A 26,042-nucleotide genomic window follows, 5' to 3' on the forward strand; every position below is an offset into this window, starting at 1 on the left:
TGGATCTGAGCACTGAGGGTCTGACACTAGGAGTCTGATTTGTGTTGTCTGATCTGAGCATTGGGGGTCTGATTTAGGAGTCTGATCTGAGGTCTGATGAAAAATAATTTTTTTCTTTTCTCCTCAGATCAGATGAAAAATATTTTTTTCTTATTTTTCTAGGTGCATCTTATAGGACGAAAAATACGGTGACTTGTGTCTAAATGTATAGCTTGTGGCTCCTGGTGATCACACTTTTTTTCCCGGCTCTTTGTGTCTGTAGGGTTGGCCACCCCTACCTTAGAAGAAAACTGTAGTCATGGTTTGGTTTTGTATTTTGAGCCTAAGGACTCCCTGGTTAATGATTACTAGAGTAATCTCTATCTCTGACTAGTTTCCTCCTTTATCATCTTCTTCCTTTATAGTTCTAACATTATTATTATTATTATTATTATTATTCTTTGTTATTTTCTGGTCACGGTTCTCCACCCTTTCAGGCTTTTATTGGAGAATATGTAGATATGTAATTTTCTTAGTTTTTTATTTTGAGCCTTTGGACTCCCTGGTCAAGGATTACTAGAGGAATCTCCATCTCTCACTAGTTTTCTCTATTATCATCTTTTTACTTTATAGTTGTGACATTATTACTATTATTATTTTTTGTTATTTTTGGTCATGTTTCTGCACTCTTTCAGGCTTTCATTGGAGAATATGTAGACATGTCATTTTCTTAGTTTTGTATTTGGACAGCTGCACGGCAATGCTTCTCTTGTTCGGCCCGCTCTATCATTTCTATTATTCCTGTATACAATAAGTCTGTTCACAGAGGTTGTATTCTCAGCATCTCGGCAGCTCATCTTCAGTGTAGGCAGACAATGGCACCCTACAACTTGCTGTTTTTGATGTAGGTCACATGCAGTCTTCAACATTCGCTCTTTTTCTGTATGGTAAGGAGTTTACCTTCTCTGTGTGTCTTTTATGTGTGCACCGTCTAGCAGTTTCGCTCTTGCAACCTACTGAATGCTATCCCGCATAGTGATACCCAGTACCACGTCTTCTCATTGCTCCAGTAGATGCATTTATTTCACCCACCCAAGTGTTTCTCGTGTTCCTTTGTTAGACTTTGACTATTGTGCTTTGAAATGACTGCTCCATACATAGCTCATGTCATAACATGTCATCATTATAGCAGAAAGACACTGGTTGTATGTGGCTATAAGTTACTCAGTCCTTTCATCTGCTCTTAGGTATCTACAGCGAATTTCAGTTGTGTTGCAAGACCCAAAGAAGCTGCATTCATCCAGCATGCCGACCACAGTGTCAAGGGTCTGTGTGTCAGCAAAAGGGAGATGGAACCAAAGTTCAGAAGTCAGCTGTGGAAGTTTTTGGAGCCAGCACAGTGAAAGGTCCTACATTGGTTGTATCTAAACTCCATGCATGGTAGGGACCTTCACAAGATAAAGTCACGTGGGTTTGAAGCAGCTGCGGGATGTACCAGAAGGGTAATTTCTACATCCCGTGCTCGCTGGTAATAAACATTACTAATATAAAAAATAATAGTAACCAGCTCAAACCATGGTGTTTAGCTTAAGACGAATTATCACTTTGAAATTGGAACTGTGACTGTCACGTGACCCTGTGACATCAGAAGATCCCTACCATACATGGAGTTTAGATATACCTCTCTACATTGTAGTAGACAGATGGGTAGATTTTTAAAACTGGTGTAAAGGAAAACTGGTTTATTTGCCCATAGTAACCAATCAGATCCCACCTTTAATATATCTGAGCTCCTTTGAAAAATTGGTTGCTATGTGTGACTAAAACAGTTTTCCTTTACAGCAGTATGATAAATCTCGCCGAGGGAGTCTGTTGTGTGTCCTGGAGAGAGCGATAGAAACAGAGGTTTCTAAAGACCTACTGTAGGTGGAGAAAGCTAGCCACCAGTTGTGTCCTGCTCAACTTAGAGGGAGAGAACTGTGCAGAGGGTGAGAACTGTGCAGAAGGCTGCAAGCTGAAGTCACATTACAGAGCCAAACCACAACCCCAGTACCAGCTCCATAACAGAGGAGTGGACTACAAGAGGGACTCACTCAAGGTGAGTCCAAGTCATTAAGCGGGTTTTCCTGGAAATAATATTGATCATCTGTCCTCAGGATTGATCATCAGGGATCTGAGACACAGGACCCCAGCCAATCAGCTGTTAGGAAAGGCCAGGCTTTCTGTGAGCACCGCAGCCTCTTCTGGGCGCCCGCTGCGCTCGCCAGAGCTCTGGCGATCACGGTAGCTCTCTGGAACAGCTGAACGGCAGGGATCCCAGGGCTCGGACCCCCACCAATGTGATATCGAGGACCTATCCTGAGAATAGGGCATTATTATAATTTCCTGGATAACCCCTTTAAGATAAAAGGGCACCTGGTGTAAGGACTCTTGAACGGTCTCTGATAGAAGAATGTTAACTGTTTTGCATTGCTGCGGTTGAGCCTGACAACTGAATATTGTTTCTAGAGATTGGTCACATATAGAAGTTTAAGAGGCATTCAGGTTGTGTGCTGGTTGCACTGGTAACGTTATTTGTATCAGACTGTTATTCTGTAAAGAATGGCAGATTGTATCACCTTCCTTAGTATCATTGTCCCCATCCACCTGCAACGTTACAGTGTGACGGTGGTGGCAACCCATGGGAAGAATACTGTGGCCATAAGCCACTGCTTGGTCCTGGGCCTAAATTGCTTGTATCTCTGTGAATAAAATGCTCACAGGGGTCATAGTGCTCATGCATGCTGCAAAGCTTTGGCTAAAATTTGAGCTTAAAATGTAGGCGCACCATGGTAAAAGCACCGCAGACCGGATGGAGAAGGAGCAGAGTATGGGAATGGTAGTTGCTCTGGCTGTAACAGTAAATCACAGTGGCAATCCTCACACCGATGCTTCCTATAGCCAGGGCAGTTAAAGGAGGGCATACCCTTTCTTCCCTCGGGGCACACCCTGATGTTGGGGGTCGTGCTTGATGGTATTTGGGATAGTTGATGTTGTAGGTTTAGTGCGGGTGCAAGGTAGAAGGTTCAGGGCACTTCAAATGTATTCACATATGCCATGATAAAAACCCCTATCCTATATCCTGCAGGAAATGTCTAAATTACCATATAACACAAGGGGACATGTCCTATTTTTTCACAGCCAGACAGACCCCGTTTTTAAAAGCCATTAGACAGGAATGCACCCTTCTAACTGACGTTAAAAATGGGTACACTAGTGGAAAATGGCCTTTTAGAGGTTAAAATAATTTAAAAATACCCAGCGTGATTACGTCACCATGAACATGATCGCTGGGAGATCCTTCAGCATCAAAAGAAGTTCAACCGCCTCTGCACATGCAAATAGATGAGATGAGTAATTTTAGTTTTGGCATAAAAAACCCTCTGCATATTATTAATGCTGGGAGGCCACTATGGGGGACATTATTAATGCTGGGGACCACTATGGGGGACATTATTAATGCTTGTTACCACTATGGGGGACATTATTACTGCTGGGAGCCACTCTCGGGGACATTATATATACTACAAGGGTTGAGTTTTAAATAAACCAATGAAAATGAATGAAAAACCAATGAAAAAACGTGTGTCCGTTTTTCATAGCCATTTTTTTTTACTGTTTTGTGAATTTAGCGTAAGATGGAATCATTCTTTAAGCAATACTCTACTTCCAAAGATTACATTGATCTTCAGAAACTTTATAGGTTTATATGCATTTTACATAAAAAGCTGAAAATAACTATACTCAATAAAGGAGGAGATATTATCTCTTGAATAGACTGTAGTACATTGTAAGTACTTGTACATTTTATATATCCATACATACACCCTCTATTTTATTTTAAATAAGCAGATTTTCTAGTTCTGTGTAGACAGAGATGGGATTGATTTCATCAGACCGTGTAACTGATGATACTAATGTTACTTCTTCTCCTGTCTCCTATAATAGAGGCTTCTCTTCTGTGGTGGCACTGGGGGCCAGCGTGATCTGCAGTAAGATTCCAGGCCTGGCACCCAGACAGAGGACTATCTGTCTCAACAGACCTGATGCTATCATTGTGATCGGAGAAGGAGCGCAGATGGGGATCAATGAGTGTCAGTTTCAGTTCAGACATGGACGGTGGAACTGTTCTGCCCTGGGAGAAAGAACAGTGTTTGGGAAAGAGCTGAAAGTGGGTATGTTACCAATGACTTGATACTGTACAGTTCAATCATTTTATCTGTTGTAGTCCCATCACCTGCTAAACTGGGTCACAAACTGTGGATCAGAATCTCTGCAGAACATGTATCAAAGTCTGTTCTTTGTGTCCCATTTGCAATTCAATAGGTTTGTTTTCTTTTGCTTTGTAAGATTCTCTGTAGAGACTTTAGAATGGGAAATGTCAATTATTTATTGTTTATTTTATTGTTTATATTATATATAATATAAATATAATCCCAAAAATGAGCGGCACTCCGGTAAGTTAAGAGAAAATGATTCCTTTAATCACCCGTGCGGTGCAACGTTTCGGCTCACAACTAGAGCCTTTTTTCAAGCAGAGAATTAATACAAATGATGGCAAATATATGGGTGAAACAATCAAGATACAAATCATGTGACCGCACTCCACCCTGTGGGTGTGTTACAAAATAAAACAATAAAATAAATGGAGTGAAAATACAGTGAAAAAAATGCAATATACGATAAGGACTTGATCATACATATCAATCATAATACATGCTATACATACTGTGCTAATCCTGTGATATAAACTTGTAATTCATATACAAAGAATTGATCATGTCATACAAGTGATAATCTAAAATACAGGGGGAGCCATACCAATCAGGCAGGAGCCACATTCCATGCGGCATCTCAGCGTTGTACACATCGCTCTGCGTCTGCTCAGTACTGCGCCAATCAGGGAGCTCCTGTGGCCGCGAACGTCAAGCGTCGCAGGCACGGTGTGTTATTCGGCGCATGTAAATTAATGATTAAAGGAATCATTTGCTCTTAACTTACCGGAGTGCCGCTCATTTTCTGGATTATTTACTGGGGTAAAAAGTCTATTCCCTTCGAACGTGCACCCGATTTTTTCCATAGTTGCCAGTGCCGCCATTTTTCTCCGGTTTTCCTATCTATTTCTACAGGGTAAGCAGCTACACCGTTGGACCTAGCACCTGCCAGCTTTTTTCTGTCCAGTGCCGCCATTGTGTTCTATTATATATAGATATATAGATATTATAATCCAGTCTTACTTTGGATGATGCCATGGGCAGCACCACTATGTTGTACTGTCATATAGCATGGTGCTGCTCTAAACACAGAACAGGTGCAGATCTTTCCCTTATACCTTATGTCTGTGTCCAATCCTGGTTTTGGCCCACAATCACTGATGAAAATCACTGACCAAAACACTGATGGGTGAGTGAGGCTTAGCTATGGTACTATACTATGATATGTGTTCAAATAATACCAACATACAGTACTCAAAAAATACCAACATAGAATGACCAAATAACACATTCATACATGAAGTGATCTGGTAACAGGGCTAAACAATGTCAAAATAATGTTGCTTAAAGCATTGCGTGCACCTCTGGCAGAGACATCTGATAAACCCTAATGCGACTGGACAGAATCTATATACACAAATAGTCATACATTCTAATGTTTGGATGCTATATGTTGGATATCTTCATAAAGAGCCTGGTCTAGAGAGCTGCTTGTATGGATGAATATGCCTGTGAACACAGAGATCCTGAAATCCCTCCAATGACCAACAGTCCTGAAAATCACTGGAAAGCAAATATCACCGCTCACAAGTCAGTGATACACTGATGAAACCGCTGACGTATTTAACAATGGCCGGTCTTAGTAAATTCCCTGGATGATTGACCACCACAACATTCTATTGCAGTGGCATAATGTGAGTAGCCAGCACCCAGTGCAAGCCAAGTGTTGCACCCCACCTAACCTGTGACATGTGATCCCTGGGTCCACTGGAGGAGCTGGCATAGCTGCTTCCTCCATTTACTGCCTAGCGCTAATTGAGCACTATACACTGAGCAAAGGAGAAGGCAGAAACAGTAATCAGCTGCTTCTGTCTTCTCCTCGTGGTACCTGACAGCTCAAGACCTAACCTTCTCCTGCTTCTCCCCAACAGCGCAAAATAAATACCACTGTGCTGCACAAAATGCTTCTCCTGCAGTTCTTCTATATACTTTCAGGGAGTGAAGGACCTTTAATGATGTCATTACAGGTCCTGCACCTGGACACTCCTAATCTCTGAACTACACCATTGTCAGTGCAGTTGTTTTACTCTTTAGAGGGTTCAGAACCTATGAAGATGTCATCCCAGGTCCTTTAGCTTGCTAAGCCTGAGAACTGCACTAATAATTCAAAGTTCGCATAATTAGTGCAGTTATTGTTCAGTCATGCCAGGTGGCCTACTGACAGAGCAGCCCACCAGGATGGATATTGTCTTGACAGTGCCCTGGCGGACAGATTTCCCCTGGCAATTTGCCACGCTAGGCAACCACCTCTTTGGCCACCTCCATGCCGCGTCACTGTTCTATTGGGTGCACCCTGTGGCCAGATGGCCACCGATCAGATACTGATGTTCTATCCTTTGGACAGTAGGGATCCCTAAAAAATAAATTTGATTGAATTTACATACAAAAACAGAATGACATATTTAGCTTCTTTTCCCTGGCAATTTGTCATGCATTTTCTTCCATGTTAATAAGCCTCTGAATGTCTCAATTCATCCATCTCTATAGAAAACTGTTCCACGGTTTTATTGTCACCAGCCCTTTATCCTATACTAAACTCTCATGATTTTACAAAAGTTATTATCAAAGCCCATTAGACACGTTAAAGATGCTGTGAGGCATGGCTGTCTGCATGTTTTTAATAGCGAAAAGGTATAGCAATGTACCCTGCCTTTTTAAATTTATTTCTCAAAATTTACATAATTTATTTTACACAATTAGGTATTTTTTTGAAAAACTTCCAAATTATTTAAACATTTTTTTAAAAGATTAAACATTTTTAAATGGAAGGTATACTATGGGTGCACTATGTTACTAACATTTTAATATGAAGCTTTATTAAATTAATACTATTTAATGTAATATTTGATGTGATATTAATATAGAATTAATAATTCCTCCTGGTATAAAACTCCAAATTATGTAAACATTTCTTTAGAAATATTGAAAAATTAAAAATGGCTATACTATAATATTATCATTTTAATATGAAACTTTACTGAATTAGTACTATTTAATGTAATATTTAATGCAATATTAATATTCAATTTATAATTAATTTCTTCTGGAATAAAACTCAATATACTAATTAGAAAAACACTAAATACTGGACAACATAAAGCTGCCTATTCAAAATGTGTATTATATTGTTTCTATACAACCTTTTAAACATTGTTTTATCATATTTTTTAATTTTTGGTTTAGTTTTGTTAAATATTTAGAAATTTTTAAGGAGAAGACAGGGTTGGCTGATTAGGTCACTGGTGACCCGGGGTTAGTTGACATTCAATAGGTTCTAAAAAAAGCCAGGCATCAAAAGGGAAAAGAAAAACTCAACAAAGACTGATCTGAAAACATCACCCCTCTGTCTAGTTTCTTATCCAACTTATTATCATTTTAAACATGATGACATATAAGAATGGGGGAAAGGGACTCTTGCATGCTGTCGTATAAAGATGTCTTCTCCAGCCTAAAAAAAATTGTGATCTTTTCATTTAAAGAAGGCTGAAGAGCGTATAGAGAGGGGCCTAGCTGTCAATTTCTCACAATGTTCAATGAAGCAGAATGAATGGTGAAATTCACTATTCCTGTAGGCTTTCACATCTTCCCGTTTCAGAAGTCAATGTGACAAATTCTTGTGTTTTGAATTATTTTTGCTTTTCATAAATTAGAATTTATTTAACAAATGTTCTTTGCCCTGATTGGAACTATTTTTCTTTCTGCTAACAACCTTGGCTAGCCCAGACAGGCAGGGCTGCCATCAGGTCAGTCCTAGTGGTACTGCAATATAGGGCACAGACATAAGTCTAATGCAAAGCGTTCTGTCACTTACTAGCCAGGGCTGCCTGCTGCTGCTGGTAATCTCACACAGTAGGGCACATAAAGCTTGACCTAGATCAAAGAAACGAGGACATAGCATCACAGAGCCCTTTCCTTTAACCTAAACAATCTATATGGTCAACAGTTAGTACCTGCCATTGTCTCCTCCTTCTGACTTTGATTCGCCCCCCTTTTTTCCTGTCCATGCCACCTTTTCCTCACAGAATGCCTACCACTTTCTGTGTCCCATTTCCTTTCCCAATGGAGCTTTTGCCACCTTCTGTGCTGCAGCCACCCTCTGTGAGTCCTTGCCCCAAAAGACTCTCTGCCACATTGTTTCCATTGTCCCCAACAGACTTCTTGTCACTTCTTCTCCATATAATGCCTACCACCTTCTATGCCCACCTTATCCTCCACAGATCACCTGCCATCTTCTATGCACCCAGCCACAAAAAAGCCTCTGCCATCTTCTATGCCCCCTTCCCCCAACAGAGCTCCAGCCACGTCTGTCTCCACTGTTTCCTAAACCCACAGGAATTCTACCACTTTCTGCTCCCCACTTTCATAACAAATCCCCTGCTACCTTTTGTCATCCATGCCCTTTCCTCACTGAGACCCTGGACCCCACAGACCCCATATCATCTTCCTCTCTATTACCCCTATTATTTTCTTTGCCTTCTTTAACACTAACAGAGTCAATGTCACCTTTTTTGCTTCCATGTTCCTGACCTTCCCTGACTGAGCCCTTGAAGGACACAGCTTTGCTTACTCGGATCCCTTCCCCCTCCTAGTGTTTTTACTTATCCTCTTGACAATGGGCAATGGCAGTGATCTGTTCAATGAGGCCCTAAACCACTGTTTCCCAACCAGTGTGCCTCCAGCTGTTACAAAACTACAACTCCCAGCATGCCCGCACAGCCAAATGCTGTCTAGGCATGCTGGGAGTTGTAGTTTTGCAACAGCTGGAGGCACACTGGTTGGGAAACACTGCCTAAACCTCACTCCTTGTAATCACTTGGTAGCTTACAATAACATAGCTGAAAGACTCTCTGGAACTATGCTTATTTGTATTTCAGACAGATGGGAACATCTTCCAAATTGGTGTTGTGCCAGGGACTCTTTGGACATTTTTGTAGATGTCTCCAAGATCTATCTGAGGATGATTTCACACATAGATTATTACACCAGGCCATTCTAAAATAGAGAAATCTCTGAATTTGATGCCCCTTACACATTCTGCAAATGGATTTTGACAGACTTGAAAATATCCATGGTTGACTATAGCAGAATATGGCCCTTCTCCAGTGTTGATTATTTGCAGGCTGGTTTTGCTCTAGAAGGACTATTGACCAGGTGTGGCGGGAGATCTTATTAAGTTGGGCAGTGCCAGTGGATTTAAATGTCTGATTTATTGACATTGATAAATTCACTTTGCTGCCATCACCAGTCTAAGCTCTGGTGCTGAGGTTTGACTAAATCACCTCTGTCTGGATTTGTAATCAGTGCCTGACAATAATATTCCCAGTGGAACTACTACATTGTCTGCTGACAGCTGAATTACCCAGTGTCCAATGCCATATTGCAGTGGAATTGAGTAAGTTCCACATACAGGCCCGTACATGGCCAAGTTGGCACAGTTTGAGATAAATATACAAAAGCAGAAAAACCAAAAGGGATCCGATCCTCATGCCCAGGCTGAAATCAGCGTATACAATCCATGTTGCGGCAACAATACAAGGATCAACCTATGAACAATCACGAGTACCAGCTCCCATAAAATATACAAAACCTACAGAAGAAACAAAGCTAACTACGTACTATTATCAAATATCATAAATACTTTATTAATTACAAAACATGATATATATCAAGGACATGATCATAAAAAACCAAGTGGACAGAGAAAAACACCATCCTGATGGGACATAGGCTACAGACAATGTTGTCATAAGTAAATGTTTAGTGAATAATAAATCAATAAATATCACAGAGGTGGGTCATATATAATAACACAATATATATACATATATTTGGGAAACAGCAGGTGGACAGAATAATAACAGCCGGTCCAAAAAGAGGATCCAGAAATCATCACCTACTTCTACCCATATGGCCTAACAACATAGAAGAAATGAGAGAAGACCTACCATGACAAGTGCCATGTGTAAACCAGCAAGGATGGCGTTACCCCAACGCGCGTGCCCCTGGAGTTACCCCAACGCGCGCGCCCCTGACGAAGGCACGCCGAAACGCACGTTGGGATAACGCCATCCTTGCTGGTTGACACACAGTACTTGTCTTGGTAGGTCTTCTCTCATTTCTTCTATGTTGTTAGGTCATATGGGTAGAAGTAGGTGATGATTTCTGGATCCTCTTTTTGGACTGGCTGTTATTATTCTGTCCACCTGCTGTTTCCCATATATATATATATATATATATATATATATATATATATTGTGTTATTATATATGACCCACCTCTGTGATATTTATTGATTTATTATTCACTAAACATTTACTGATGACAAAATTGTCTGTAGCCTATGTCCCATCAGGGTGGTGTTTTTCTCTGTCCACTTGGTTTTTAATGATCATGTCCTTGATATATATCATGTTTTGTAATTAATAAAGTATTTATGATATTTGATAATAGTACGTAGTCAGCTTTGTTTCTTCTGTAGGTTTTGTACAGTTTGAGATAAGCAGATTGCTGTATAGTTTTGTGAGTAAATATTCAGTATAACTTATTATTATTCTATTAATTTAAAAGGCTTGTTCAAAAGTAGAAAATCATGGCTACTTTCTTCCAGAAACCACACCTGTCCATAGGTTGTGCCTAATAATGCATCTCAGATTCATCGAAGTAAATGGGGCTTAGTTGCAATACCACACATAACCTGAGGAAAGATGTAGCGCTGTTTTCGGAAGTAGGCAATCATGTTTTTCTAATCCTTGACAACCCCTTTAACACCCTTCTCTATTTAGGTGTCATGTGGGTGGTCTTTCTCAGTGATTGACAACCTTCCCTGTATGCATAGTCATGCAGTTAGCCTTCAATCATTGAGTAGCTCCGTCCCACATGACTCCTAAGCATAAACAGATCAGAAGTTTGAATGAAAGCTCCTCCCTCTCTATAGCATTCTGCCTGCAGCTTGAACCGCCTTTTCGTGGTGACAGGCTCCCTTTAAAGGCTATGTACATCTTTTGGGGGCAATTTTTAAAAATTATTGCATTGTACTTATTTTGAGCTAAAATCCTTTTGTAAATTGGTCTTTATTAGAAATATTTTTCTGTACAGGGCTGAGATGCTCTAATAGAGGGATCTGAATTTTCTCTCTGCTCTGTCAGCCAGCTCACCTGACGGGCTCTTTATCTCTGCTCTCTGACATTATAAACACTCATTATAGCTCAGTTATTATCTTACTGATAAGAATTTGGCTTAAATAAGTGTTTACGACCTCTTAGTAAATTAGAGATCAGGGTTATTAGATGACTGGGACAAAGCGAAAGGAAAAAGTACTATTCATACAACTAGACAAACAGTAAACCCTTTGTGACAGAACGGCTCAATATTTTTAATAAAGACCAAATGAAAAAAGGATTTTTAGCCCAAAATGTGTAAAATACAGTCATCAAAAATTGCCTCCAAAGGTGTACATAGCCTTTAAAGACACACCTTCATTTCTCCTATTCACTACTATAATATTTCTTTAAGCTGCTATCCATATTAGTATTAAATTGAACAATACAAAAATTGCAAACATTTGCTGGGTTGAAAGAATTCTCATATTAAATTCATACTTCTTTCATTTCATATGCTCTGCATTATGGTTGTCTGCAAGCAAGTAGATGTCAGAAATCTAAAACCAAAGCTGTACTGTATGTTTAAAACAATGTATATTTTATGCATTATGTTCTTGTAACATGCTAATGAGAAAGAATTGGCATTCATCTATGCATAAACATGGGAACATGGTGTTCAGGTTTGAGGTTCATTATAATAATATCTTTGCAAAACATTTTTGTTTATATATATATATAGACTTCAAACCCTTATAGAGCTAATACATCTGATATCTGAGAGTTAGAAACAATTGTATAAGGTCTAAGCTATCCTGATACATTTTATCTACCCTGATACATTGTAGCGAACTACAGTATCAGGACAGGAGAGACGATTGTCTAGATTAAAAAGGGTTGTCCAGTGGGGAATTTTTTTGTGCTTAGAGTTCTTTAAAAAAATTAATGAAAGAATTGAAACACACTCTCAGGGATCCCATTCCGACACTTTCCAAGTCCCTGGAAATGGAAGGAGATGACCACTCTGTGAACCATCTCAGCCATTTTCTGTGTGTGAAGAAAGGACCAGGAAGTGGAGACCAGCAAAGACCTGGTCAGTATACAACGGAATGGGAGCAGCAGGTCATCAGTGAGTGGGTGTTTTGACTCTTGTATTTTCTTTTTTTAAACCACACAGAGCAATTTGCTAAAAATTCTGCCCTGCTGGAAAACCACTTTAATTCAATTCATTTCACCTCTTTCATCTGTGGAAGCAGCCGTAGATGCGTATGTTTGTAGCCTTTGGATATAGGTGAGTATGTTTCAATCACGGACAGCTGGCAGAGGTCTTGAAAATGGTAATAAATTGAAACCCAAAGTATATTAGAAAGTTTAAGAACTTTTCATTTTACAAAATCCTTGAGAAATCCAGAAAACGTAATTTCTTGGTAAGGCTTTGTAAACTGATCTAAATTTGTTAGTTACATTGTCTAAGTTAGTTCCAGTCTATGAACAATCATCTCATGCTCTTTTCTTCAAGAAACCTATAAAAAACCCTATTATTGGAAAATTAAGATAAGACATTCCTTAGCCCATGTGGAAAACATCTGGTGCAAGCGGAAAATGGAATTTCCATATATACTTTAAGATTATTCCAAAATCGTCTTAAATTCCAGATATCATTTGCACTTTGAAAACAAAAAAAGAGGACTAGATTTTAAAGGGGCAGAAAAAATTGTATTTGCCAAGTAAAATGGGGCTTGTATGAGGATTTTTAAAACATTGCTGCTTTCTTCCAGAAACAGCGTCACTTTTGTCCATGTCCCCAAAACTTTTTTTTTCTAACTTCATATACCTTTTTAGCTTCTCCATTCTTTGAGCATATTCATTGCCTGAAAAGTAATTTTGGGAAGCACATTAGTGATCAGAGAAATGTGATCAGACATGGAGAGTGACTATTACCGTTACTCAATTGACCAACACATGTCCATCAAGTTCAACATTTTGGATCTTTACTGAAGACAGTCCATCAGAGTAAGATCTATCAAATACTGTATATCTAGAGATGCACGCCATTTAATAATTTGTCACATCTTGTGGTTTCCATACACCAAAACTGGCATTGTTTTCAGGAACAATTTACACCAGTTTTCTGTCATAAATTACTGCAACTTTTGATAAGCTCCAATCACTCACTTTTGTTAAAAAATGGAAAGAGCTTCAGAAAATAGTAAAGAAAATTCCATGTGTGCAAAAATGTGGAACTTTTGCACGCTAGAACACTTCTGTACAACTTTGCTAAATCTGCCTCTTTACGTTTATAAATCCCCAGTTGATCCAGAAGAAGGCAAAAAGGACTCGTTGTTTAGGTAGCCATTAGCTTCTGTGACTCTTGCTTTTTTAAACAGTCTTAAGGCTGTATTAGACACCCTAGTATGGCAGACAGTTGTCGGGAGGGAAGCGTGTTTTCCCAGCAATCACCTGCTCGCTAGCAGAGGAGTCCACTGCTATTGCATGCAGCGATCTTCTCCGCTGTATAGTGGTTTGCCACGTAATAAAGAGATCCCAGCGAGTTTATGTATCCTTTATTTCATCTGTCACAATGTATCAATAGTAATGGACGCGTTTCGGCCCGTCCAGCCTTCGTCAAAAGCTATTCCTAAATCACAAGTGCAAAGTGTAAAAAGAATTGTCTCTGACCCCCAATTGCAGGAACAGAGGGTAGAGGAGATGTTACAAAGATTTTAAATGAGGGGTTACCCACCTCAGGTATTATCAGAAGTCACTACCTCAACACGAACAGAGAAGAAAACAGGAGATACGCGCATTGTATTTACTCATAAATTCCATCCCTTTAATAGCAAATTTGATTCTATCATACGTAAATACTGGCCATTATTGGGCAAGTCATATCCACAAATTACTGAGTTTAGGAACGCACCTCTGATTTGCAACAAGCGGAGTGCCACTTACCGTGATGAATTGGTCCGTTTAGATATTGGCACTATGAGAACCATATCTATACAAAAAACAATCGCTAGTGGAAAAAGTGGCACCTATCCTTGTTTTCACTGTATACAGTGTTCCCATGTGATTAAAGGAGATTCCTTCTATCACCCTTAGGCCTCATGCACACGACCGTTCAGTTTTTTGCGGATCCGCAAAAAGCGGAAGCCGTCGGTGTGCCTTCCGCAATTTGCGGAATGGAATGCGCGGCCCATTGTAGAAATGCCTATTCTTGTCTGCAAAACGGACAAGAATAGGACATGTTCTATTTTTTTGCGGGGCCACGGAACGGAGCAACGGATGCGGACAGCACACGGAGTGCTGTCCGCATCTTTTGCGGCCCCATTGAAGTGAATGGGTCCGCATCCGAGCCGCAAAAACGGCGGCTCAGATGCGGACCCAAACAACGGCCGTGTGCATGAGGCCTTACACAGGAAAAGCTTTTAAAATTAAGGGCTTTTTTTTTAGCTGTGACTCCGCAAATGTTGTTTACCTGGCAAAGTGTCCTTGTGGATTGGTGTATATAGGAGAAACTATGCGAGCGGTCAAAGATCGCATCTGCAAGCATAAATCTGACATTCGCACAGGCAACCTATTACTACCCTTACCGTTTCATTTTCATAAGTTTCAACATAGAATTTCCCAATTGAGGTTTCAGGTGCTAGAACAAGTAAAGCGACCTAGGAGAGGTGGTGATATTAAAGCACAATTACTACGTAGAGAAGCCTATTGGATCCACACTCTGGGCACGTTACAGCCCTGAACAGGGAATATGAGATCATGTATATGTAAATTAGGTTGCCGTTATATCAGATTGTTAATGGTGATTGTTTCTTTTTCAGACAGCAAATCAAAGATGACACGCTGTGAGCTGAGTGGTATCAGCATTTATTCATTTATTCTTTAATTTTTGTTTTTATAGATGTATACATTTATTTGTTTGTTTATTTATAGTAAGGAGGTACGACGTGAGATCATTGAATGACATTTGTCTAATCACCGCCCTTCTCTTTCTGGGCGTCTGACGTCACCACACGTGGTTTATTTACTGCTATTAAAATTTGTGACGTTAATGTATTAACTTGAGCTGACGAAGGCTGGACGGGCCGAAACGCGTCCATTACTATTGATACATTGTGACAGATGAAATAAAGGATACATAAACTAAGGATCGAGCGCTCGCTGGGATCTCTTCATTACGTTGTGGATCTTCCTCCTTCCCGTTCGGGCACCTAACGAGGCTGAGTGCCGACCATTTTGGACTACAGTATAGGGGTTTGCCAGAGGAATATCGGGATTAGACAGCACGATCTGCCGCCAGCAAACAGTCATTTTTTAACACGTCAAAAGATTTGTATTGTCCGATGGTTTAAATAGTGAGAAACATTATATTTATTCAGGTCTGAAGTTTTGAGACTGCATAAAGCAACACTAATCATTTCTGATTGTCATTGTTTGGCTTTTACAATCCCAATTGCAAAAAAGTTGGGACTCTGTGTAAAATGTAAATAAATGTAAAACAGAATGCAATGATTTGCAAATCTCATAGACCCATATTTTATTCACAATATACAATATGATACATATCAGATGTTGAAAGTGAGACATTTTTACAATTTCTTGAAAAAAAAAGAACTAATTTAGAACTTGATGGCAACAACACATCTCAAAACAGTTGGGGCAAGGCCATGTCTACCATAGTGTAGCATCCCCTCTTCTTTCAGTCTGTAAACATCTGGGAAGTGAGGAGACCAATATACTAATTGTTGGAGTTTTGTGAACGGAATGTTGTCCCATCCTTGTCTGATGTAGGATTCTAGCTGCTCAACAGTCCTAGGTCTTTGTTCCTTGCACACATGGATTTCTCCAGATTCTCAGATTTTTTTTTTTAATAATATTATGTACTGTAGATGGTGGGATATTCAAAGTCTTTATAATTTTATGTTGCGGAACATTTTTCTGAAATGGTTCCACAATTTTTCTGCATTTTTTTGCAGGTTGATGGACCTCTGCCAATCTTTACTTCTGAGAGACTCTGCCTCTCTACCTTATTTTTTAATACCCAATCATGTGACTTAGTTGCAAATTGCTCCTCCAGCTATTTTTTTTATTAGTACCACTTACTTTTCCAGCCTTTTTTCCCTGTCCGAACTTTTTTTGAGATGTGTTGTTGCCATTAAGTTTGAAATTAGTTTTTTTTCCCCCATGGATATGATAAAATGTATCAATTTTTACATCTGATATGTGTCCTGTGATCTACTGACGGTGACTAAAATATGAGTCTATGAGATTTGCAAATCATTGCATTCTGTTTAATTAATATTTTACACAGTGTCCCAGTTTTTTGGAATTGAGGTTGTATTTTGATAAACATATTCTACTTAAGTGATTTGGTTGGCTCTCATGGTTGCTGATGGATATTGCTATTCTTTAAAATTATTTTTAAATTTGTATTAGTTTTTATACTCTCAGTTTTTATTTAAAATGAGTTATAAGTGTGAAAATATTATTTCTGACTCAGGATGAATATGCTGGTACTAGGATTGATAGCTAAGTATAATCTCAACACTTTGAGGTGAATTAATCAAGAATGATGGTTCATATACCAGTCTTTATCTACTGTGGGCTGAAGTGAGATACGCCTTAAGAGGCGCAGGCCTCTTAATAAATTATGCATCTCTCTGGCTCTTCGTGCTCTAGAAAGTGAAATTATTCTTAGTGGGAATTATAGTAAATTTGTTGGTTCACTGGAGGGGATACCTCTCCTGCTAAGCCTCACCCACCTTTGAAAAAAATGCATAAAAACAAAAAGTCATAATTTTTATGCACAAATCATGCTTGCGTAAAAATTGTTGGCTTCTATGCACCACTTGTGGCGCACTTAGAGGATCACAAGGAAAAAGCATCTTCAGACGTCTTTGTCACTGTGCACAACTAGATATCTGGTGTTAGGGACCTTATGAATCATAGTAGAGCAGATGCTAGATATACCCTTTAATCTGGTCCAGAGTTCTTGTAGTGATCTGTCCAGCTGCTGAAACAGACAAAATACATGATGTTTTCTGACCTACTCTGAGAAAATGCAGTAATTATTCCGGAATAGCTTAGAACAAATTCATCACTAACTCTACACCATCTGAAATGAAGGGCATATCCTACTCTTAGCATACTCTAGGAAAGGAGGGTGTCAGTAGGCTCTGTATGATTTTGAAATTTTGGGTTGGCATAGTTAATTGGGAACATGATCATGCAATGATAGAATTAATTTAGACAAACCTATCCCACTCCAACTGTAGTTCATCACTATTGGTTCTTATCCCCAGTCCAAGGCTTGAGGTGCATGTACATTATACTATGTATACTTGACTTGATGGAATCGATGTTTTGTAATTTCTAACTCTTGAATTTTTTGATTATGTGTATGAAGGTATTGTGTAGAACAAGGCTGACTATGAACTGACCATGTTGTACCCATTATCATTTTTTTGCTTTTGACTTACCTTTTCTTGCTCTACAGGCAGTAGGGAGGCAGCCTTCACGTATGCCATCATTGCGGCTGGCGTGGCCCATGCCATCACATCTGCTTGTACTCAAGGAAGCATGAATGACTGTGGGTGTGATAAGGAAAAACAAGGACAATTCCACAGAGATGAAGGCTGGAAATGGGGAGGCTGTTCTGCTGACATCCGCTATGGATTATTTTTTTCCAAGGATTTTGTGGACTCCAGAGAGATCAAGCAGAATGCAAGGACTCTCATGAATTTGCACAACAATGAGGCTGGACGTAAGGTATGAGAATTATATCACGTCATCTAGTACATGACTTTGATGGTCACTGAGATTCATAGACCATTTATTTACCTTACATTCTTCTTATCACTTAAAGCATATGGATTTATACTTATCTAGGTATAGTATCTCCACCTTAAAGCTGGTGTTTGACCACAGGTGATTTTGCAGTGGACGATGTATTGATTTACCTATGGCTGTTACTGGCAAGTTTTTTTTTTCAAGGCAGTCATTGAGATGAGTCTATAAATAGAAAAGGGAAACCAAATCAGCTCTCCACTCCATATCTCTTATTCCTGACCTCATAGGATGGTGCATGATCAAGGCTGCTTCAGCATCTTGATTAAAGAAAAGGATCTGGTTCAGCACTATGTCGATGAAACCTTCTATCTTTATTTTCTCATTTTAAAAGCAGAGACATACCAGGAAGAAGTACATCCAATGTTACAATCTGTCCTACATCATGGCACCATGAGAAAATAAAGATAGAAGATTTTGTGGATGTAGTGCTGGACCAGATCCTTTTCTTTCATTGAAATTTGTCCCTTGATATGAGTCCACCATAGCACAAAGAAGGGTCCCGAGTGATGTCCATGTTCCTTAATAAGGCTTAGGGACAAAGATGATCCAAATAGGACAACTCATTTACAGAATATTGAGGTTCCAGTTGTTGCAGTCTTCACCATCTACAACAGACAGGGCCAGTTGCAAGTTCAGCTTCTTACTGTCTAGCATAGGATATCAGTAGCTTTTTATATAGGATAAACAGCACCCCAAATTTAAGATGCTCTTTATAGCATAGGTTCCAGATCTTGTCCTTATTCCAAATGTTTTATGCTGATGAAAGATGAAGACCGAATTGAAATATTCCTACTTCCTTTAAAGAGGACCTTTCACTGATTATTAAACTGTGAACTAAGAATACAGACATGTAGAGCGGCGCCCGGGGATCTCACTGCACTTACTATTATCCCTGGGCGCCGCTCCGTTCTCCTGCTATGCCCTCCGGTATCTCCGCTCACTAAGTTATAGTAGGCGGAGTCCGCCCTTGTTCTTCTGTAGAGCTGGCCAATCACATTGCAGAGCTCACAGCCTGGGAGAAAATAACCTCACAGGCTGTGATCTCTGCGCTGCGATTGGCCAGCGCTAGAGCAGAACAAGGGCAGACTCCGCCTACCATAACTTAGTGACTGAAATCTCCGCCTACTATAACTTAGTGAGCGGAGATACCGGAGGGCATAGCGGGAGAACGGAGCGGCGCCCAGGGATAATAGTAAGTGCAGTGAGATCCCCGGGCGTCACTCTATATGTCTGTATACTTAGTTCACATTGCAATAATCGGTGAAAGGTCCTCTTTAAATACAGATTAGTAAAAATGATGGAACCTACTCCTGTTCTCACCTCAATAAAATCTGTGCCTTATGAAGTTTATCTTCATTTCAGTACATGCACAGTTTAGTGATGGAGCTACTCTGTAACCAGTCCCCAGTTGAAGCAACCATATTAACCCAGCATTCAATTAAGTAGTATTTTATTAGTAACTTCTTATACGTTGGCTCATAATGGATTGCATCCAGTTTTGCCTCTGTGCACAACTACCAGTATCCTATGGCTTTCTCTGGGATATGATGGATTGGTTTGAATAGAGATTCTCAACCTTGTGTAGACGATGAGCCCTCTTCCCATGTGAAATGAGATGACCAAGTGATACAGCTCTTATCCTAGTGTTAACTTCTAGCGATATGGTTGCGAATCTGGTACCAAGTTCTAGTAATGTTATGGCATCCCTTTTGCAACTGTGGCATAAAACCTGCAGCTGGCATGGGTGGAAGGAGTTGAGACGCATTTTGCTATACTCATTTAACATATGCATCTTCTGGCTGGAGTAGATTTCATTTTGGCACACAGGCAAAAGAAGATGCAAGCAATTTATTAATAGGCATGTGCCTCTTAATAAATGTGTTCCATCTTCCGATAGCATAGGGCTAGCTAAGACCAGTGCACACAATGACAGTCTTAAAAAATCTCCCCCAAAATGTTTTAAAAACATCCATAGAAAACTGATTTTAAATGTATTTATAACATGATTCAATCATAGATGTTTCTAATCTTGGCAAACTACACAAAAAACTCAAATAAAAATATTGAAATTCTGCACATTTTGGTATGTTGAATACATTTCATAACATCTGGTCTTTGTTAGAGTTTGTCTTTACAAACCATTGTCATTACACAGGTTAATTGTTTTTGAGATACTGTACCCCAAAATGTGTCTGTCAAAGGGATGTGTCATAGATCCTGCAAACCATGGATGCCTATTAGTTGTAGTCAGAATATTGTATGACAAAAGTGTCTGCCGGCACGAATAAAAATATATTTCTTAGAGTCTCGGACCACTGAGAAATCACGTTTGTGTGCTGTAAAAATTAATCATATTCTGGTTGATCGTGCTCCAAATAAACTTACAGGGGAGGACTGGAAACTTAAAGTGGCCCTGGAAAAAAATAATAATAAATTGGCTTCGTTGTAGGAGAGTCTAAATTGACAGAAGGCAGAAGTAAGCAGGGCCAGCAATACCAATGAGCAGAACAAAATGCTACCCCAGCAGAACCAGATACTACCATGTAGCACTGCATCAGCAGAGTCAAATAGTATAGTGCAGCACAAAATACTGCCTCTGGGAAACCAAATACCACAGTGCAGCACAAAATACCACAGCCCACCCCACAGTATGAATTGTATCATCGTCCTGAGAACGGCAGTATAATTGAATTCACAAGGGCTCCTGCAGCCACTGGGCAGGTGCATAAGTGCCTGATGCTCCTACATTAATTAATACAGAGAGCATCAGATCTTTATGTACCTTGCTGACAGCCAAGAGGAGGGTTCAGGGCTTTATGTCGGAAAATTTCCCTGTAGAGTCTATGGCCAATCTGCCCATGCGCTTGAAGGACCAGGAACATGCTTCACTGTTATTTCATCATTGGATTTCCAAGGTCAATTTTTGGCTGATCGATGACCATGTAGTGTATGGTGCCAGAAACCCGATTTTTCTAGCAACTGTCTGCATTTTAAGTATATGGAGAGTTATCCAGTTGAAAATCCCCTCTAACTGTATCTAAATAATACTCCTTAACTGGATAAGGGGTTTTCTGGAGAGAATTTAAAAAAGAAGCTTTACTCACCTCTAGCGAGCCTCTGCCTCTGCCATTCTAATGCTGCTTTGCACCCCCTGTGACAACTCGACATACAGGAAATGCTGAAGACAGTGATTGGATGACTGGCCTTTCCTTGTGTTTTTGTCATGTCAAGCTGTGACATCACTTTTAGAGCAGTGGAAACCAGGCCAGCATTGGAGCGGCAACGTTGGGGGATTAGTGGAGGTGAGAAATGCTTCTTTGTTACTTTTAATATGCTCTGGCTCATATTTTTATAATTCTCCCTGGAAAACTTAAAGGGGTAGTCCAGAATTTCACAAGATATGGCCTATCCTCAACGACATAGTTCTGTCTATTATTTAGTGGAGATGCTGGTAACTGCAACACTGTTGCTATTAAAGTGAATGGGAGCAGCAGTGCAGTCACAAGCTTTGAGGACCTCAGACAGAGCTCTGTAGTCCTGCTGCTGGAGCTGCTCTGAAATAGCTGATTGGTAGCCTAACCTGAAAATAAGAAATTACTTGTAAAATCCTGGACATCCCCTTTAAGTATGTGCAGTCACATGCAGTAATTACATGATCTTAACAAGATAAGCAGTTGTAGCCTGTGATGGACCTGGTTCTGTCCAGAATGATGACATTCAAGGTGAGAAAGCAATAATTTATATTCAGCCTGTGTAGACATGACTAACCTGAAATACTGGGATTACAAAAACAATAACATATTTTAATGGGTTTTAAGCCTTGGTGATACAGTTTTTGTTAAAAGGATCATTTTATGATAAGAAAGAATGAAAATTCAGACCGGCTATACAGTGCGGTCTTCATTAGTTAAATATGAGGCAGCTGTGGCCTAATTGGCTGTGTGATTCTCGACCGCAGCTGGCCAAGCCCCAAATAGGACCCTGCCATGTGGTTGCTCCCTTAGGGTGTCCACTGGGATTCCCAGCATTCAGCTGTGATCTATGGGAGAAAGCAGCAAGTAGTCAATTACATTGTAGCACCAGCACACCCTAGGCTAGATGTCTTTCTTCTTTATGTCTCATAGACTATAGTTTTTGGTAGTTTTTCAAACGATGAGGGTTTATTGATATTAATTATTGATATTTGAGTATTGACAGAGTATTTTGGCAATCCCTCATTCACACAGTCAGTGTTCGGTCAGTGTTTTCAATCAGTGATTTTGAGCCAAAATCAGGTGTGGCACTAAACACAGAACAGGTGCAGATCTTTGCCTTATACCATATGTCTGTGTAGGCTCCAATCTTGTTTTTTTTGGCTCACAGTCTCTGATGAAAATCACTGACCAAAACACTGACGTGTAAATAAGGCATAAGACTTTTCCTATTGTCCACAAGATATTAAAGGCATCATAAAATTTTTATACTACATCAGTGGTTATCATCCTACATCATATTTATTCTATCGTGCTATGCACCAGCCCCATAGTCTCTCCTTGCCTAGTCTGTTTTCTTAGTTCCCTCTGGATTACCCCTGCACTTGGCATCTGGTGCCTCTTCAGCCAACCTCTGAGGTGGGCTTTCTACATGCTCCACAACGTATTTCACACACAATGAGTAGAGCTTGTCAGATAACACTGCAGCCTACCTTGATCACTGTGGGAAATTTATAAAAATAGGAGGCCAAGGGAGGTAAATATATTGGGAGCGGGAGAAGGTCGTGAGACACAACCAGATGTCGAGGTCCAAATTTGTTGAACCAGTGGTTGTGTGTTATAAAATTGCATTATAGAGATCTTATAAAGGGAAGGGTTGAATATTAGTATTGGATATGCCTGATGCACCTGGAGAAACCGAAAGAGGAAAAAGTTAGGGTAAATCAGTTGTCTTAATAATGTTAATACTAGAATCACATCTGCCCCGAGTACAGTAATCCCATCTCTTCCCACATTGAGCCGTTTTCCAAAAAAGAACTTTGTAATTTCTCGTCAGTTGCTCACAATTAGAGATGAATTAAGTTTTGAAAAATTTGATTTGGCCGTTTCGCCAAACTTCGACAAGAAATTGTTGCAAATTGCAATAAATCAGTTATACCCAGGCCACATTGCCTAATCATATTGATCCCATTTCATGGACCAATCCCATTGTGAAGACTTTTAAAATTTAAACTGTGGGGAGACTGCAGGGAGAGTGTATCCTCCATGTGCATTGCGTTCTGGTGCACCCACATTCATAGTTTATCCATTCTGTAGGTACTGTGCTGTCAGTATTACAGGTGTAATTGATTGCCATCTACTGTGCAGTGCACCAAGATTCATATTTAATCCCTTGTGTTAAACAAAAAGAAAAACACACAGCACCCTTCAGTAAAGCCCAAAACCCGCGTGCACCCCTATAGTGCAATGGCTCCTTAGTAGAACAAAATAAAGAAACGGAGGCAGCACAAATAAAGTAGTGGAGAAAAAAGAGTGTTCTTTAATGCATGTTGTGACAGTCTAAACACATGCTTTTTAATCCTTTCTGTTAACTGTAGATTTACTGTGTGTGGCCCCATGACAGAGTGGGGAGGGTGTCAGCAGCAGCAGTGGCAGTATCATTGAAAGTAGTAGCCCCATTACAGAGGGGGGTGGGGGGCGCTGTGTTCACATGACTGTTTATTTTTCAGTTTTTCTGAAAAACTAAGCCTGTATTTTGAGCATCCATAAAGCCTCTTTCACATGGTCAGTATTTGATCAGTAATTGTAAACCAAAACCAGGAGTGGGTCCAAAACAGAGATGAAATGTAAAGGAAATATTTGCATGTCTGTGTTTTGGACCCACTCCTGCTTTTGACTTACAAATACTGTTCAAATAATGACCAAATACTGTCCATGCAAAAGAAGCCTTACAGATGCTCAAAATACAGTATTTTTTTTACACATTTTTCTGTTCTTCTAATAGATAAGAAAAACTGAAAAATAAGTGGTGATGTCAACACGGACAAACAGGGACAATAGTGGCCCCATAACAGAGTGGGAATGGGTGCCAACAGCAGTGGCAGAAACAAGGACAATAGTGGCCCCATGACAGAGTGGGGGGGGGGGGGGGTGGAGCAGCAGCATTGACAGTGACAATAGTGGTCTCATGACAGAGTGTGGAGGGTTGGCAGCAGCAATGGCATACAGCACATAATGGTGTCAGATCACAGTAGTATCAGAAGCCAAAAATAGCAGTGTGACAGCAAGGGCTAGTGGCATGCATAGCCTTTAAAACATTTAACATGTACATATCAGTAGACCAAGAATCCCCATTGCAGGAATGGCAGTAGAGGCAGCAATTGGATGGCATCAGACTGGTGGCAGCATCAGAATAGTGGCAGCTGGACGTGACCAGAAGTAACAGCACATTTTGCTGAATATTCTGGTGTGGCAGCACATTACAGTATGATCATTAGTGGCAGAATGATCTATTCTGTTGCATCAGGCACCGGTCTCTGAAAATCTTGGTTGATCCACACCTGATTCATCTTTATAAAGGTTAGTCTCTCAACATTTTGGGAGTAAAGGAGAGTTCTCTTAGGGGTAAGTATACCCCCCACCTCACTACAGGAAAGCAACTGATACCCCCCGCTCTCATGCGATACTACTGGCTGGGCAGGAAAGCATGCCCATGGCAAACTCAAACATGCATTCCCAGTAGTACGGGGATCTTAGATTATGGGTGACAGGGTGCAGTTCAAGTATGCCACCACCTGCTGGTTGAGGTTCTGCTTCATGTCCTGCTGCTAGTGGGTAGACTCTTGAGTAGGTGGCTGAAGAAAACTGCTTAGCACAGACTCAAGACTGAAGTTGCAGCATATGGAGCCTGTGCTGCTCCGGTCCCTCCCCCCCAATCATGGCAGTGGAGTATGAGCGCAGAGGGTGCCTCCAGTCAGACCTTCCTGTGGACAGGCGATGGCGCTCTTAGGCAGTGACTAACTGACTACACAGCATGTCTCTGTAGTGCATTTTTGAATCCCTCTCAGAAGGTCTAAAAAACTTTCAGTAGTAGCAAGGGTCTAACAATGTGTATAGCCAGTAGTCACCCCTCTGCCGAATCATGACAATGCGGCTGTCACTACACAAACATGACAGCTTACATATGGCCATTTGTGCAAGGGACTTGGAAGGCCTACCTGCCTCCATCTCCACTGTATACTGCCATGGTATGTCGGGTCATCTGCCTTCGCCATTACCCTCCAGCTCCTCTGCCATTTGACAAATAAAGTGGTCTCCTCAAAGAACCTGAGCAAAATGCACTTGTCACTGAGGAGCTGCCACTGGCTAACGTAGAAGTTACACCGGGGAGTAGACCTGCCCTTCTGCTGCATTAAGAAATCATTGACTGCCTTCCTCTGCTCGTGGAGGTGGTCTAACATATAAAGCATGGAGTTCCAATGGGTGGAAACGTTGCATATCAGGCGATGTTGGGGAAGAGCATTTTGCCTTTGCAGTTCAAGGAGAGTGAGTTTTGCACGGTAAGAGTACGTAAAGTGCATGCACAGTTTCCTGGACATTTTTAGCAGCTCTTGCAGTTCAGTGGCAGACGGGTGATTGAAGACTTGCGCCAAGTAGGGCACATGAGTCTACCCTCCCTGGCGCAGCACAGATAAAATGTTCTTCCTGTTATCAGTAACCATGGTTCTTATTTCTAGTTGGCGATGAGACAGCCAGTGTTCGATTTCTTTATTGATGACACCGAGTAGTTCCTCCCCGATGTGGCTAATTCACCAAGGCTGACCAGG

General features: G+C 40.4%; 1 protein-coding gene across 3 annotated transcripts in view; it reads left to right on the forward strand.

Annotated features, from left to right (window-relative positions):
* Window positions 1-26,042, forward strand: part of LOC122943907 (protein Wnt-7a) — a 75,261-nt gene that overhangs the window by 16,423 nt on the left and 32,796 nt on the right. For all 3 annotated transcript variants that reach the window (XM_044302025.1, XM_044302026.1, XM_044302028.1), the window contains exons 3-4: window positions 3,967-4,193; window positions 17,892-18,163. In XM_044302025.1, the coding sequence (XP_044157960.1) occupies window positions 3,967-4,193; window positions 17,892-18,163 (499 nt within the window). The remainder of the gene's footprint in view (window positions 1-3,966; window positions 4,194-17,891; window positions 18,164-26,042) is intronic.

Source organism: Bufo gargarizans, chromosome 7 (assembly GCF_014858855.1).
Source record: "Bufo gargarizans isolate SCDJY-AF-19 chromosome 7, ASM1485885v1, whole genome shotgun sequence".
In the NCBI taxonomy this organism is placed as follows: Eukaryota; Metazoa; Chordata; class Amphibia; order Anura; family Bufonidae; genus Bufo; species Bufo gargarizans.